Here is a 15,780-nt window from a genome sequence, read left to right as displayed (position 1 = left end):
TTGAGCAAGGTCTTTAACCCCAAGTTGTTCCATTGGGTAGCTGACTGCTTTGCATGACAGCACCCTAACATTTGTGTGTGAATGTGAGGCATCACTGGAAAGCACTTAGAATGCATTTCTGTAGCATTTTTCCATGTAATGCAAACAAATTCAAATTAGATTGTTTTGTTGTTCAATGGCGCATAATAGTATTCATATAAGTCCATCAAATTTACAGTTTTGGTTGCTTAAATTTTTCAATCCGGTGTGCATGTGTTATCCTGCACACTGAAGAAATACAGATTGGTGCTGAAATTCACTTTTGAAGCCCACTGGTTATACGCCATGAGCCAGAAGGGGCTCCCTTGCATTGCGTGTGTAATGAGCATTTCCTTGATATATATTGTTATATTGTATGCTAAAGTCCAAAGTTTACTGACTAAGCTAGAAGCTAATTAATATGGCAGAAAATGTTATGTTTTATGAAAGGTGACAATTTATGATTTGGGGTATCCTTATTTAAGTAGTCAAAACATGGCTGACCTCCCAATACTTTTAATGAATTCAAATTCATCTTCATTAGATCCAGAGGCTTGGAAAAAAAAACTGATTTTGTTTTGTTTGGCGGCGGGGGGGCGGTCAAGGGACCCATTTCTGGCTTACATCCTATTAATTTGTTACCAATTGTGACTCTGTGATCTAAAAGATAAAAGACACAAAAATTGCATTTTGTGTTTGAGGCACTGAAACACATTAAACACACAGAGAAGCAAATCACATAATTTTACTTGTAAATTATATTACATATACAATGCATTTGAACTAAATAGATTTTGTTTGTTTTTTGTTTTTTTTAGTGTACATCAATCAATAGTTGATGAATCATTTCCAGAGTCCACATAGCTGTGCAAAGGTTTGTTTGAAAAGGGAACATTTAAAAACCGGAAGGGATGAGCCATGTTTCACCAACAAGACACACACTTAATCTAAGTAATTCAGAATCAAGCTTTCACCATGTTAGCTTCTGTGACTTTAGTGTTTTTGGTTATTTTGCTCTTGTTCCTCTGCCACACCCCGAGGCCAAAAAACTTTCCTCCGGGACCTCGACCCATTCCCATCTTTGGCTCCTTTGTGCGACTCAATTTGGAGCGCCCAATTGAAGATCTGGAGAGGGTAAAATTTGTAACATTTTTACTATAGCATTCTGCTTTAATAGTCCGTGGGCCAGATAAGTTGGTAACCTCTGCTATGGCATTTTGGGCATCGATCTCTAGGGACTACTCAGGGGTCAAAATTTGAAAATCCTCAAATCATATTGAAAGTTAGACCATATTATTTGTCTGATCATAGATTGCAAAAGGGTATAGTTTGGACTATCCATGATGGAATGTTATGGAGTTATGGGGTAAAAATGGTGACAAAGGTCAATTTCATTTTGTACAGGCAAAAAATTCAAGTCTACCCAATTCTGGTAAAAACATGCAAATTATTGGTTGAACTAATAGGATTAAAAAATGGAATAGTTTTGACTAATAGTTGAAAGTTTGAACTCCAAAGTAAAGATCAAATAAGGTTGACGTCCATTGGGTTCTATGACATATGTTATTCTGTAACATGATAACTAACCATTACAGATGGTGCAGCAGTCAGCGTGTCAGAGGTATCAGGCAAGGGTAAGGCTGAGGCGTGGTCAAAAACTGGTCGAGGTCAAAACACAGTAACACAGAGTTCAAAGGCTGAGACAAAAACCATGATCCAAAAACACAAAGCAAAGTCAAAAAATCAGCAAGGCAATCAGGACTGTGACAAGAGGCTTGGACGAGGTTTACAGAAACAACAAACTAGCAAAAAGAACCAAATACACAAGGCTTAAATAACAGAGGTGGCAATCACAGCAAGCAAGGCACAGGTGTGGGGAACAAAGAGACAAAGATGAGATCAAGAGGGGGCAGTCCGGCAAAAAGCAAAGCAGACAGAAATGGAGGCATTTCATTTCATTTCATTTCATTTATTTATTTAATTCATTTAAAAGAAAAAACAAAACAGAAAAGCAGAAATAAAGTATCTCAATTACCAGAATGAAAAGGAGCAGAGAAAAGAACAAGTCTTATATTTTCTGCCCGTTTTTACAATACAATCTTTCAATATCCAGCATCATTATTCAACATTATTTAACATATTGTATTTCTTTAACTTGTCACATACCACTGACTTATTTCATAATTATGACCATTATTTAATAGATTACATCTCTGACATTTTTAAACTTAAAACATTTTAAACATTATTAACAAATTACCTTTTTTACTTCCTTACAGCCCACTGACTTATTTCATAGTTTCATACTTACTTAATACATCTAGTTTAATACGTTTTTTAAATAATTTAAGCGACCTTAATTCTTTAATTTCTTTGTTGAGATTGTTCCATAATTTTACACCATTTACTGCAATACTCCGTTCTTTTACTTTGGTTCTGTATCTTGGTTTTCTAAAGACTTCTATTCCTTTCAATTTATAACTACTTACTCTTTTCTCAAACATATTTTGAATGTTTGTTGGTAAAGCATTTTTATTAGCTTGGTACATTGTTTGTAATATTTTCAAATTGACCAAATCACGAAATTTAAGTACCCTGTACTTAATGAACAATGGATTAGATGGATCTCTAAAACCACTGTTGCTAATCACCCTTAAAGCCCTTTTCTGCAGAATAAACAAAGGTTGTATATAAGTTGTATATGTTGATCCCCAGATTTCTACACAATAAGTTAAATATGGGAAAATCAATTAATTGTACAATGTTAATAAACCATAACTATTTAATAAATATTTTACTTTATGCAAAACAGCAATGGCTTTCGCTATTTTTCCTTTTATGTAATTTATGTGTGACTTCCATGTAAGATCTTCATCAATCATGACTCCTAAAAATTTTGTTTCTTTTACCCTTTGTATATCCATTCCATCTATTTGTAATGACACGTTCATTTTTTTTTTTTTTTTTGCTCTGTCATTAAACAATATGAAATTTGTCTTATTAATATTTAGTGACAGTCTGTTTATATCAAACCAATGTTTAACCTTTTCCAGTTCTGTATTTATCACTTGTGCTACTTCCTGTATATCTGATCCAGAGTAAAACAGTGTTGTATCATCAGCAAATAAAATGCTACCAAGCACATTAGATACATTCACAAAATCATTGATATACAACATGGAAGGAGGAAACAAAGATGAGGAGAGCAGATGCAAGAGAGTGCAGTAGCGTGAACACTAAGCAGACAGAAATAAACTGAAAGGTGAATCTTAAATATAATGCAGAAGAATCTACACACGGAACGAGCAAAGAAAGAAAACCAAGAAAGACAAAGGTGAGAACTGGAAAGTGATCAACAAGACAATTAAAGGCAGGGGCTGAAACTAATGTGTGACAAAATCAAAAACTAACAGAAATTACAAGCAATGACTCTAGTGGTAAAATGCAAAATAATACCAGTGACTAAAGTGATCCTAAACTGAAAAACAAATACAGAGGATCAAAGTGTAAATCAGACGCAGACAGAAAGTGACAAAGACCAAAGCAGGGGAGGACATGGGACCAGACAGGGACAGACCTGACACACTCGTCATGTCCGCGACATATACAGCAATTTTATCATATGCCCCCTGCGGAAACTGGCCACCTTTAATTTTTACCTGAGGCCATCAAACATGAGCTTTCACTCCGTCCATCCGTACATGCTCAGCATAAGTCCAGTCCTATTACTGCCAGACTTGAAATTTACAGGGAACATTCTTGAGACACAGATCTTGGACAAGTTCAAAGATGCCTAACCTTGATGTATTTTAAGAGATTAAAAAGTCACATTCTGTTTCACTCCGATCCATTTTGTTTTTGAGTGACGCAGGTGACAGCCAATCAAAGTAGAACTGCACCGTGATGTCAGTCAGAGGTCTCTTCAAAACTGCTTCATGATGTGTGGTTATGTACACGTTTCTCATATATTCTGTAAAAGCTGGAAATTAACACTTCTAAAACTGAAAACACTGTTTTTGGAACATAATAACACTTCTGAACTTATTTACAAGACATTTCGCCGAGGTTAGCATGGTGACGTCACTTTCTGGTGTAGCTACTTGCTAACAGCTTTGTTTCTGGTATATTATGTAAAAGCTAGTGAGAAATAAACACTTCTAAAACTGAAAATGCTGTTCTTGTAACCTGATAACACCTCTGGAGTCATTTACAAGACATTTTCCGGCATTAGCTTGCATGCTAACCTTCACTAATTCAAAGCTAACTTCCTATGGAGTTAAATTTGTCTCATTGTATAACATTGACAAAAAGGTCTTATAAAAATGGTTGTTTTTACATTTTCTAAGCTTTTTAAAACTGTGGTGCACAAGGGTGCAATTTAGAACTGGAAATTGGGGGGGGGGGGGGGGACAAAGTGCGAGGCCCACAGGGCCGAAGCCCATAGGCCGGGGATCTGGGGGCCGCTTTAGAAGCCAACGGTTTCTAGATAAGCTCAGATGCATTCTGAGCATCCAGAACAGTAATTTTAATGTTTTGAGAAGACCATAAAGTGGACACCATTTAACTTATGCAGTTTGAAACTGTGGATATAAGTACTTTATTCTGAGAATAGCCAACACTGATTTTATTAACATCCTGGTGTAAATAAGGTATCACCACATGTGTAGAACTCAAAAAGAATGATAGGTTGAGTTCTCATTAAAAAACAACTGCAATGTGGTAAAATGTATTCATAAATATGAAAGAACAGGCTCTTAATAATTATTAACTATCGCATACTGTATTTTTTTTTCTCAAGATTTGTTTGTGCATAAGTTTGAAAAAACAACAGATCATAAGTTTAGGATAAATTACTTATCATGAATTTAATTTTCGAAGTGGCACTAATAACAACACTCATACTGAACATAATTTCGCTTGCATAGACTGATTTTGGAGATCAAGCAATAATTGCAGATGGGCTTTCTGAGGTCCCAGATAGCTTTTCTGATTTCCTTTTCTAACTTTCAGAATTTAGTCAATTAGCATATGGTCCATTGATACTTATGTGTAGACACTAGTCCCTAGAGGCAACTACTTTTGGTTTCAAATCTGGGCAAATGCAGTCCCAGAAAATTCTGAATGTGACAAACAAGAAACGGGTGTTGTAAACAAGTCAATTATGCTAAAAATACAAACTTGCAGAAACAAAGATACTATTCTGACATGGTTTTGCACATAAGACTGACATGGTTTGCACATACAGTAGTGTTTAGAATAATAGTAGTGCTATGTGACTAAAAAGATTAATCCAGTTTTTGAGTAAATTTCTTATTGTTACATGGGAAACAAGGTACCAGTAGATTCAGTAAATTCTCACAAATCCAACAAGACCAAGCATTCATGATATGCACACTTTTAAGGCTATGAAATTGGTCTATTAGTAAAAAAAAAACAAAACGTAGAAAAGGGGGTGTTCACAATAATAGTAGTGTGAGTTCATCAATTTTGTGGAACAAAGAGGTGTGAATCAGGTGTCCCCTATTTAAGGATGAAGCCAGCACCTGTTGAACATGCTTTTCTCTTTGAAAGCCAGAGGAAAATGGGACGTTCAAGACATTGTTCAGAAGAACAGCGTAGTTTGATTAAAAAGTTGATTGGAGAGGGGAAAACTTATACGCAGGTGCAAAAAATTATAGGCTGTTCATCTACAATGATCTCCAATGCTTTAAAATGGACACAAAAAAAACAGAGACAAGTGGAAGAAAATGGAAAACAACCATCAAAATGGATAGAAGAATAACCAGAATGGCAAAGGCTCACCCATTGATCAGCTCCAGGATGATCAAAGACAGTCTGGAGTTACCTGTAAGTGCTGGGACAGTTAGAAGATGCCTGTGTGAAGCTAATTTATTTGCAAAAATCCACGCAAAGTCCCTTTGTTAAATAAAAGACATGTGCAGAAGAGGTTACAATTTGCCAAAGAACATATCAACTGGCCTAAAGAGAAATGGAGGAATATTTTGTGGACTGACGAGAGTAAAATTGTTCTTTTTGGGTCCAAGGGCCGCAGACAGTTTGTGAGATGACCCCCAAACTCTGAATTCAAGCCACAGTTCACAGTAAAGACAGTGAAGCATGGTGGTGCAAGCATCATGATATGGGCATGTTTCTCCTACTATGGTGTTGGGCCTATATATCGCATACGAGGTATCATGGATCAGTTTGGATATGTCAAAATACTTAAAGAGGTCATGTTGCCTTATGCTGAAGAGGACATGCCCTTGAAATGGGTGTTTCAACAAGACAATGACCCCAAGCACACTAGTAAACTAGCAAAATCTTGGTTCCAAACCAACAAAATTAATGCCTCGCAGATGCGAAGAAATCATGAAAAACTGTGGTTATACAACTAAATACTAGTTTAGTGATTCACAGGATTGCTACAAAAGCAGTTTGAACATAATAGTTTTGAGGTTGTCGCGTCAACAGCAGATGCTACTATTATTGTGAACACCCCCTTTTCTACTTTTTTTTACTAACAGCCCAATTTCATAGCCTTAAGAGTGTGCATATCATGAATGCTTGGTCTTGTTGGATTTGTGAGAATCTACTGAATCTACTGGTACCTTGTTTCCCATGTAACAATAAGAAATATACTCAAAACCTGGATTAATCTTTTTAATAACATAGCACTACTATTATTCTGAACACTACTGTAAGACTGGCATAGCATGTTTCAAGTACACACATATATGTCAAAAGGTGGAGGGGACATACCATATTCTGTCTCCCCTGGTTGAAAAGGTGGGGCGGACATGTCCCCCCTATCCCCAACCAAATTGCGCCCATGGTGGTGCATAGATTATTGGTGGACCCTCTTCTTGTTGTTGTACTACCGCCTCCTGCTTGAGAGAAGGAATCATGCATTGAGTAAATTTATAATATATCTGAATTTAATAGCATTTTGAGAGGACAAGAGCACTTCAGGGCAACCATATCAGCTAGGGTCAGTGCTCCCTGCTGCTTTTTAAAGAATGTGGGCACTGGCAGTGAAAATGATAATGGCATTGGTTGGAAACTGACAGTGACACTTGCGTTGCACGCTGCTTTCCATTGGATGGAAGACCAACAGACTCACAGTGATTGGTGATTGTGTTGAATGAAGATGATTTTATCTAGCTCTTGCTTCCTGTGTTCTCAGCTGGCCAAGCAGTATGGCAACATCTTCAGCATGTACATTGGTTCCAGACCCGGTGTCGTGCTAAATGGGACCAAGGTCATAAAAGAAGCTCTAATCACCAAAGCTGCTGACTGCTCCGACAGGACACTAGACCTATTGTACAAGCAGATACTTCAAGTTAAACGTACGTATATATTATTACTGTGTGCATAAGCTGTATTAGCAGGGTATTAATTTCACTGGGGAGAGTGTGTGTCTGTAGGCAAGATAACTCAAAAACAGCTGAATGGGTTTTCTTCAAACTTGGTAGGACTATTACTTGGATAGGTGATCAGATTTTGGGGCAGCTTAATCAGAGGCAGAGGTGGGACAAAGTCACCACCAAGTCGCTCTCAAGTCATGAATCGGCAAGTCACAAGTCTCAAGTCAAGTCCCAAGTCAAGACTCAAGTCATAATGACCACCAATTGCTTGCGATTCATGACTTGAGAATGACTTGACAGTGACTTCGTCCCACCTCTGGTCAGAGGTCAAAGGTCAAGGAAAATATGGTCCAATAAACACTTTTTTTGTATAACCCAACCTTCAAGAAACAGATGGATCAACCTTGGTGCAAATATTACTGAGCTAGATATCTAGATGTAATAGAATTTGGAGTAATTTGGTCAAAATTCATAGGTTAAAAAACAAACAAACAAAAACACCTTTGTTGTATATCTCAACAACCAAGAAGCCTACATAGATGATGTAAAGAATATATTATATTGCTCAGCAAAATATTTGTGATTGACTGGTAACTAAGTAAGACTTAATTATGATGACTTCATAATGAAGTCCCACAAAAGTCATATGATGAAGTCATACATAGTCAGAAACACCATTACAGCTGCTTCAAGGCCCTTTATTGTGGCCAGCCTAAGGCACACCTGTGCAGTAATCATGCTGTCTAATCAGCATCTTGATATGCCACACGTGTGAGGTGGGATGGATCATCTCGGTAAAGGAGAAGAGCTCACAAATACAGATTTAGACAGATTTGTGAACAATATTTGAGAGAAATATGTGTGTATATTTTTGTGTATTTGTGTATATCAAAGATGTTTTAGAGCTTTGAGTTCAGCTCATGAAAAATGGCAGCAAAAACGAAACCGTTGTGTTCATATTTTTGTTCAGTGTGTGTAGAGCTTCCAGATACGCATTTCATTGTTTTTCTTTCTCTAAGTCATGGGTTTGACAGGGGCAATATGCTGTAAGGTTGAAATGTTTAGGGGTTTTGTCTTGCTAGAAGACACTTCAACATGCAGATGCACTCAGCGATCAAACGCACCAACACTTTAGTTAAGAGAAAACACTCTACCACAGCTGGCCAATGCAGTACTGTTGTCAATACCCATATTACATCATCAAATTAAAGAAAATTCATCATGAGGATCCCAGTCTGTGGGACACGTGTGGATCATTGATTGATTGATCACTGGTGCTTTGTCACATTTGTCACCATCACACACTTCGGTTTTTACACTATGACAGTGTTCGACTTGCGGTGCTGAAAGAATCATGTCTCTGTAGGTCCCCAGCTCTCTGTAATAACAGTGTTGCTTTGTGTCTCCACGCTGATTGTAGCTCACGCCTCGGCAGTGCTTCAAAGTGATTTTAATTCTAGCTGGAAAGAGCAACGACGTTTTGGTCTCATGGTCTTGCGAAACTTGGGTCTGGGGAAGCAGGCCATGGAGCAGAGGATTCTGAGAGAGACAAGTCTCATCATCAAAGAACTGGAGAAGAGTATTGGTATGGAATACTTCTACTGTCCTTTCAGTTTACAGTGAAATTTGTCCTCTGCTGGTAACCCATTCAATAAACAGTTCAACACATACACAATGGTAACTATGTGGTCAAATGTGACAGCTGGTACACTTTAGAACAAAAATCTGAATGTGCATATTTACATTTTCACTCATCTTCAACCGCTTATCCAGGATGGGGTTGTGAGGGTAACAGCTCCCACAGGGGACCCCAGACTTCCCGTCCCCGGGCCAAATTAGCCACCTCTGCCTGGGGGATCCTGAGGCATCCTTACCAGATGCCTGAACCACCTCAGCTGGCTCCTTTCAACACGAAGGAACATTTGCACTTGTATTATATATTCAAAAACTTATTTAAAAACTAATTTTTATTCCATGGCTTTTAATACTGTATGAGAGTTGTGTGGTCTTCTGTCTCTGTTTTTATTGTGTTTTTTATCTTTTTGTATTTTATCTTATCTGATATCTTCCTTTTGTTTTTATATGTTTTTAATCTAGTGTATTTTAACTTTATTTTATTTTTTATATTTTATCTGTTGTGCAGCACTTTGGTAACCTTGTTGTTTTTAAAACGTGTTATACAAATAAATGTGGATTGGATTGGATTGGATTGGAAAAACATGAAAACCGAGTTTAAAGTCTTTGAGAGCTTGCAGGAAAAAAAATCTGAAGTTTTGTACGTTGGAAGAAGACATTCACGCAGACGTAAGAAAAATATTCACAAATATACTGATTTATACTTAAATACAATAATGGTTGCGCACTTGCAATGCAACATTTACTTGTAATTATTTTTTATGTTGGCATGGAATGAGTGACAGTTTAAATTTGGCCCTCTTCAGAATGCTATATTTTTAAGAACTGAAGAAAAATATGTAAATGCAGAACTTGCTGTTTCAATAATATGCACCTCACACCAACGTAAATATAAGATTATGGAGGAAAATGAAAAAAAAATGGAAGTTTGAGGCACTGAATTCACTGAACTGATGCTTTAATAAAATATATATGTTGATTTAGGTATTAAAGGCACTGCGCTGCGGTGGTTTGAATCATATTTATCTAATAGATTACAATTTGTTCATGTAAATGGGGAATCTTCTTCACAGGCTAAGGTTAATTATGGAGTTCCACAAGTTTCTGTGCTAGGACCAATTTTATTCACTTTATACATGCTTCCCTTAGGCAGTATTATTAGACGGCATTGCTTACATTTTCATTGTTACGCAGATGATACCCAGCTTTATCTATCCATGAAGCCAGAGGACACACACCAATGAGCTAAACTGCAGGATTGTCTTACAGACACAAAGACATGGATGACCTCTAATTTCCTGCTTTTAAACTCAGATAAAACTGAAGTTATTGTACTTGGTCCCACAAATCTTAGAAACATGGTGTCTAACCAGATCCTTACTCTGGATGGCATTACCCTGACCTCTAGTAATACTGTGAGAAATCTTGGAGTCATTTTTGATCAGGATATGTCATTCAAAGCGCATATTAAACAAATATGTAGGACTGCTTTTTTGCATTTACGCAATATCTCTAAAATTAGAAAGGTCTTGTCTCAGAGTGATGCTGAAAAACTAATTCAAGCATTTATTTCCTCTAGGCTGGACTATTGTAATTCATTATTATCAGGTTGTCCTAAACGTTCCCTGAAAACCCTTCAGTTAATTCAAAATGCTGCAGCTAGAGTACTGACGGGGACTAGAAGGAGAGAGCATATTTCAGAGCATATTTCACCCATATTGGCCTCTCTTCATTGGCTTCCTGTTAATTCTAGAATAGAATTTAAAATTGTTCTTCTTACTTATAAGGTTTTGAATAATCAGGTCCCATCTTATCTTAGGGACCTCATAGTACCATATCACCCCAATAGAGCGCTTCGCTCTCAGACTGCAGGCTTACTTGTAGTTCCTAGGGTTTGTAAGAGTAGAATGGGAGGCAGAGCCTTCAGCTTTCAGGCTCCTCTCCTGTGGAACCAGCTCCCAATTCGGATCAGGGAGACAGACACCCTCTCTACTTTTAAGATTAGGCTTAAAACTTTCCTTTTTGCTAAAGCTTATAGTTAGGGCTGGATCAGGTGACCCTGAACCATCCCTTAGTTATGCTGCTATAGACTTAGACTGCTGGGGGGTTCCCATGAGGCACTGAGTGTTTCTTTCTCTTTTTGCTCTGTATGCACCACTCTGCATTTAATCATTAGTGATTTATCTCTGCTCCCCTCCACAGCATGTCTTTTTCCTGGTTCTCTCCCTCAGCCCCAACCAGTCCCAGCAGAAGACTGCCCCTCCCTGAGCCTGGTTCTGCTGGAGGTTTCTTCCTGTTAAAAGGGAGTTTTTCCTTCCCACTGTCGCCAAGTGCTTGCTCACAGGGGGTCGTTTTGACCGTTGGGGTTTTTACGTAATTATTGTATGGCCTTGCCTTACAATATAAAGCGCCTTGGGGCAACTGTTTGTTGTGATTTGGCGCTATATAAATAAAATTGATTGATTGATTGATTGATTTTGAAACAGCTCACCACAGTGACATCTAGTGGTCAAATATATGACATTTGTTGAGAATCTAATACAACCCCCGGCAAAAATTATGGACTCACCTGCCTCTGAGGATGTTCATTCAGTTGTTTAATTTTGTAGAAAAAAAAAAAGCAGATCACAGACATGACACAAAACTAAAGTCATTTCAAATGGCAACTTTCTGGCTTTAAGAAACACTATAAGAAATCAGGAAAAAAAATTGTGGCATTCAGTAACGGTTACTTTTTAGACCAAGCAGAGGGGAAAAAAATATGGAATCACTCAATTCTGAGGAATAAATTATGGAATCATGAAAAACAAAAGAACGCTCCAACACATCACTAGTATTTTGTTGCACCACCTCTGGCTTTTATAACAGCTTGCAGTCTCTGAAGCATGGACTTAATGAGTGACAAACAGTACTCTTCATCAATCTGGCTCCAACTTTCTCTGATTGCTGTTGCCAGATCAGCTTTGCAGGTTGGAGCCTTGTCATGGACCATTTTCTTCAACTTCCACCAAAGATTTTCAATTGGATTAAGATCCGGACTATTTGCAGGCCATGACATTGACCCTATGTTTTGCAAGGAATGTTTTCACAGTTTTTGCTCTACGGCAAGATGCATTATCATCTTGAAAAATGATTTCTTCATCCCCAAACATCCTTTCAATTGATGGGATAAGAAAAGTGTCCAAAATATCAACGTAAACGTGTGCATTTATTGATGATGTAATGACAGCCATCTCCCCAGTGCCTTTACCTGACATGCAGCCCCATATCATCAATGACTGTGGAAATTTACATGTTCTCTTCAGGCAGTCATCTTTATAAATCTCATTGGAACGGCACATTACTTTAAAACTAAAACATATATCTGATATTTTCACTTGATAAAACTTCAGACATGACAGTAATTTTAAATAACTTCTCCAAAATTAGCTTGGTTAAAGTTTGAACCATAAGTTAAAAATGTATGCCTCTGGATGACTTGGGTGATATTGCCAGTGTATCAGTATGGTGTTAAAAGAAATTTTTTGTTTGTGACTACAACCCCTGGCAAAAATTATGGAATCACCGGCCTCGGAGGATGTTCATTCAGTTGTTTAATTTTGTAGAAAAAAAGCAGATCACAGACATTACACAAAACTAAAGTCATTTCAAATGGCAACTTTCTGGCTTTAAGAAACACTATAAGAAATCAAGAAAAAAGATTGTGGCAGTCAGTAACGGTTACTTTTTTAGACCAGCAGAGGGAAAAAAATATGGAATCACTCAATTCTGAGAAAAAAAATGATGGAATCATGAAAAACAAAAGAACGCTCCAACACATCACTAGTATTTTGTTGCACCACCTATGGCTTTTATAACAGCTTGCAGTCTCTGAGGCATGGACTTAATGAGTGACAAACAGTACTCTTCATCAATCTGGCTCCAACTTTCTCTGATTGCTGTTGCCAGATCAGCTTTGCAGGTTGGAGCCTTGTCTTGGACCATTTTCTTCAACTTCCACCAAAGATTTTCAATTGGATTAAGATCTGGACTATTTGCAGGCCATGACATTGACCCTATGTGTCTTTTTGCAAGGAATGTTTTCACAGTTTTTGCTCTATGGTAAGATGCATTATCATCTTGAAAAATGATTTCATCATCCCCAAACATCCTTTCAATTAATGGGATAAGAAAAGTGTCCAAAATATCAACGTAAACGTGTGCATTTATTGATGATGTAATGACAGCCATCTCCCCAGTGCCTTTACCTGACATGCAGCCCCATATCATCAATGACTGTGGAAATTTACATGGAACGGCACCAAACAAAAGTTCCAGCATCATCACCTTGCCCAATGCAGATTCAAGATTCATCACTGAATATGACTTTCATCCAGTCATCCACAGTCCACGATTGCTTTTCCTTAGCCCATTGTAACCTTGTTTTTTTCTGTTTAGGTGTTAATGATGGCTTTCGTTTAGCTTTTCTGTATGTAAATCCCATTTCCTTTAGGCGGTTTCTTACAGTTCGTCACAGACATTGACTCCAGTTTCCTCCCATTCATTCCTCATTTGTTTTGTTGTGCATTTTCGATTTTTGAGACATATTGCTTTAAGTTTTCTGTCTTGACGCTTTGATGTCTTCCTTCGTCTACCAGTATGTTTGCCTTTAACAACCTTCCCATGTTGTTTGTATTTGGTCCAGAGTTTAGACACATCTGACTGTGAACAACCAACATCTTTTGCAACATTGCATGATGATTTACCCTCTTTTAAGAGTTTGATAATCCTCTCCTTTGTTTCAATTGACATCTCTCGTGTTGGAGCCATGATTCATGTCAGTCCACTTGGTGCAACAGCTCTCCAAGGTGTGATCACTCCTTTTTAGATGCAGACTAACGAGCAGATCTGATTTGATGCAGGTGTTAGTTTTGGGGATGAAAATTTACAGGGTGATTCCATAATTTATTCCTCAGAATTGAGTGAGTCCATATTTTTTTCCCTCTGCTTGGTCTAAAAAGTAACCGTTACTGACTGCCACAATTATTTTTCCTGATTTCTTATAGTGTTTCTTAAAGCCATAAAGTTGCCATTTGAAATGATTTTAGTTTTGTGTCATGTCTGTGATCTGCTTTTTTTTCTACAAAATTAAACAGCTGAATGAACATCCTCCAAAGCCGGTGATTCCATAATTATTGCCAGGGGTTGTACAATTATTTTCTTAGACCTTATTATTATGAAACCCTGATTTTGTGATATTTCCTGCTGAAAGTGATGAACAAAGGTAACCCAAAAAGGTGTTTTTTTGTTTTGTTTTGTTTTTTATTATTATTATTTTTATGTCATTTTTAAACACATCCCTTTTTGAGGGTGGGGTGCCATTATGTGAGGGGATGGAGACAGGGTGGCATTATCAGTGTTGAGGCAGAACTTTTGGGTGGTGTGGGTGAGCGAAGTAGGACAGATGATTATTTCAGACATGTCGCAGTTGAGTTTGAAAAAGCCCATTTGCATCCAAGACTTGATCTCAGTGAGGCAGTTAGTGAGAGTGGAGTAAGCTGAGGTGGTGATGGATTTTGTGGAAATGTAGAGCTGGACATCGTCAGTGTAACTGTAACAGTGAAAATGAAGACCATGCTGACGTGTGATTTTACCGAGGGGAAGCATGTAAAGGATAAAAAGGAGAGGACCCAACACCGAGCCCTGGGGGACCCCTTGGGACAAAGGGGTGATGGAGGAGGTGCAGTTATTGATGCTGATGAATTGTTGTCTGTTAGTGAGATAAGACCATAGCCAGGTAAGAGCAGGGTGGGTAATGTTAAGGGTAGGTTCGAGGCGGGAAAAGAAGAATAGTGTGATTAATAGTGTCGAAAGCTGCGGTGAGGTCAAGGAGGACAAGAATGCTGAGTTTACCAGAGTCTGAGGAAAGGAGGGGGTCATTGGAGACTTTGAGAAGGGCTGTTTCAGTACTGAGTTGGGAGTGAAAACCAGATTAAAAAGCTACAAATAGATCATTGGAAATGAGGTGGGCTTTGAGTTGGGAGGCGACAACATATTCAAGAAGTTTTGATAGGAAGTGAAGATTGGAAATGGGCTGGAAGTTTGTCATGATGTCAGGATTGAGTCCAGGTTTTTTTTTTTTAGAATGGGGTGACAGCAGCCAGTTTGAACGTTTGAGGGACGAGACCAGAGCTGAGGGAAGAGCTGATGATATCTGTGATCATAGTGGAAATGACTGGTGAACAGTCCTTAACAAGAGTTGATGGGATGGGGTCTAGAACACATTTGGAGCTTCTCGTACCTGCCATTAGGTCAGTCCTTCTCATTTAGTGCGGTGTGATGCCGGGGGGGCAGGGTGACCGCGGAGAACATGCTTTTTTCCGTACTATAATAAAATGTAATTGCACATCCACTACAGTAGGTGGCAGTGGCGCTCTCATTGTCAGAGTGTGCGCAGGGAATATTGAGGACTCTAGCATAATAGAACGCAGCTCAGTGTTGCCAGATGTACGATAATTATCTTATTTGTACGGTAGTTTTGCCCTCTGTACGATGTACGATCAATAATGGGAAAAAATCCAAAATGTACGATAATTTCAGTTGGTTGCCCAAACATGCATTTCTCTCTGACACCCAAGAATCATTTTGCAGGCGTTGCACTCAGATGGCATCAGACACACCACACACAGGGCTGCTGCTGGCTTTGGCCAGCCCGGGGACAACGTCATTTGAAAGCCCACCCCCTCTCCATACAAAGTAACGAGTTCCCAATTCTCAGCCCTGC

At 38.2% G+C, this 15,780-nt stretch overlaps 1 protein-coding gene across 1 annotated transcript in view; it reads left to right on the top strand.

Annotated features, from left to right (window-relative positions):
- The first annotated feature begins 982 nt into the window (after nt 1-982).
- Nucleotides 983-15,780, top strand: part of LOC117516189 (cytochrome P450 2D15-like) — a 28,669-nt gene continuing 13,871 nt past the window's right edge. Inside the window, exons 1-3 of the mRNA XM_034177101.1 lie at nt 983-1,152; nt 7,202-7,364; nt 8,803-8,967. Of these exons, the coding sequence (XP_034032992.1) occupies nt 994-1,152; nt 7,202-7,364; nt 8,803-8,967 (487 nt within the window). The 5' untranslated portion in view covers nt 983-993. The remainder of the gene's footprint in view (nt 1,153-7,201; nt 7,365-8,802; nt 8,968-15,780) is intronic.

Source organism: Thalassophryne amazonica, chromosome 8, assembly GCF_902500255.1.
Source record: "Thalassophryne amazonica chromosome 8, fThaAma1.1, whole genome shotgun sequence".
Taxonomy (NCBI): domain Eukaryota; kingdom Metazoa; phylum Chordata; class Actinopteri; order Batrachoidiformes; family Batrachoididae; genus Thalassophryne; species Thalassophryne amazonica.
This window is presented reverse-complemented; position numbering and strand designations above follow the sequence as displayed.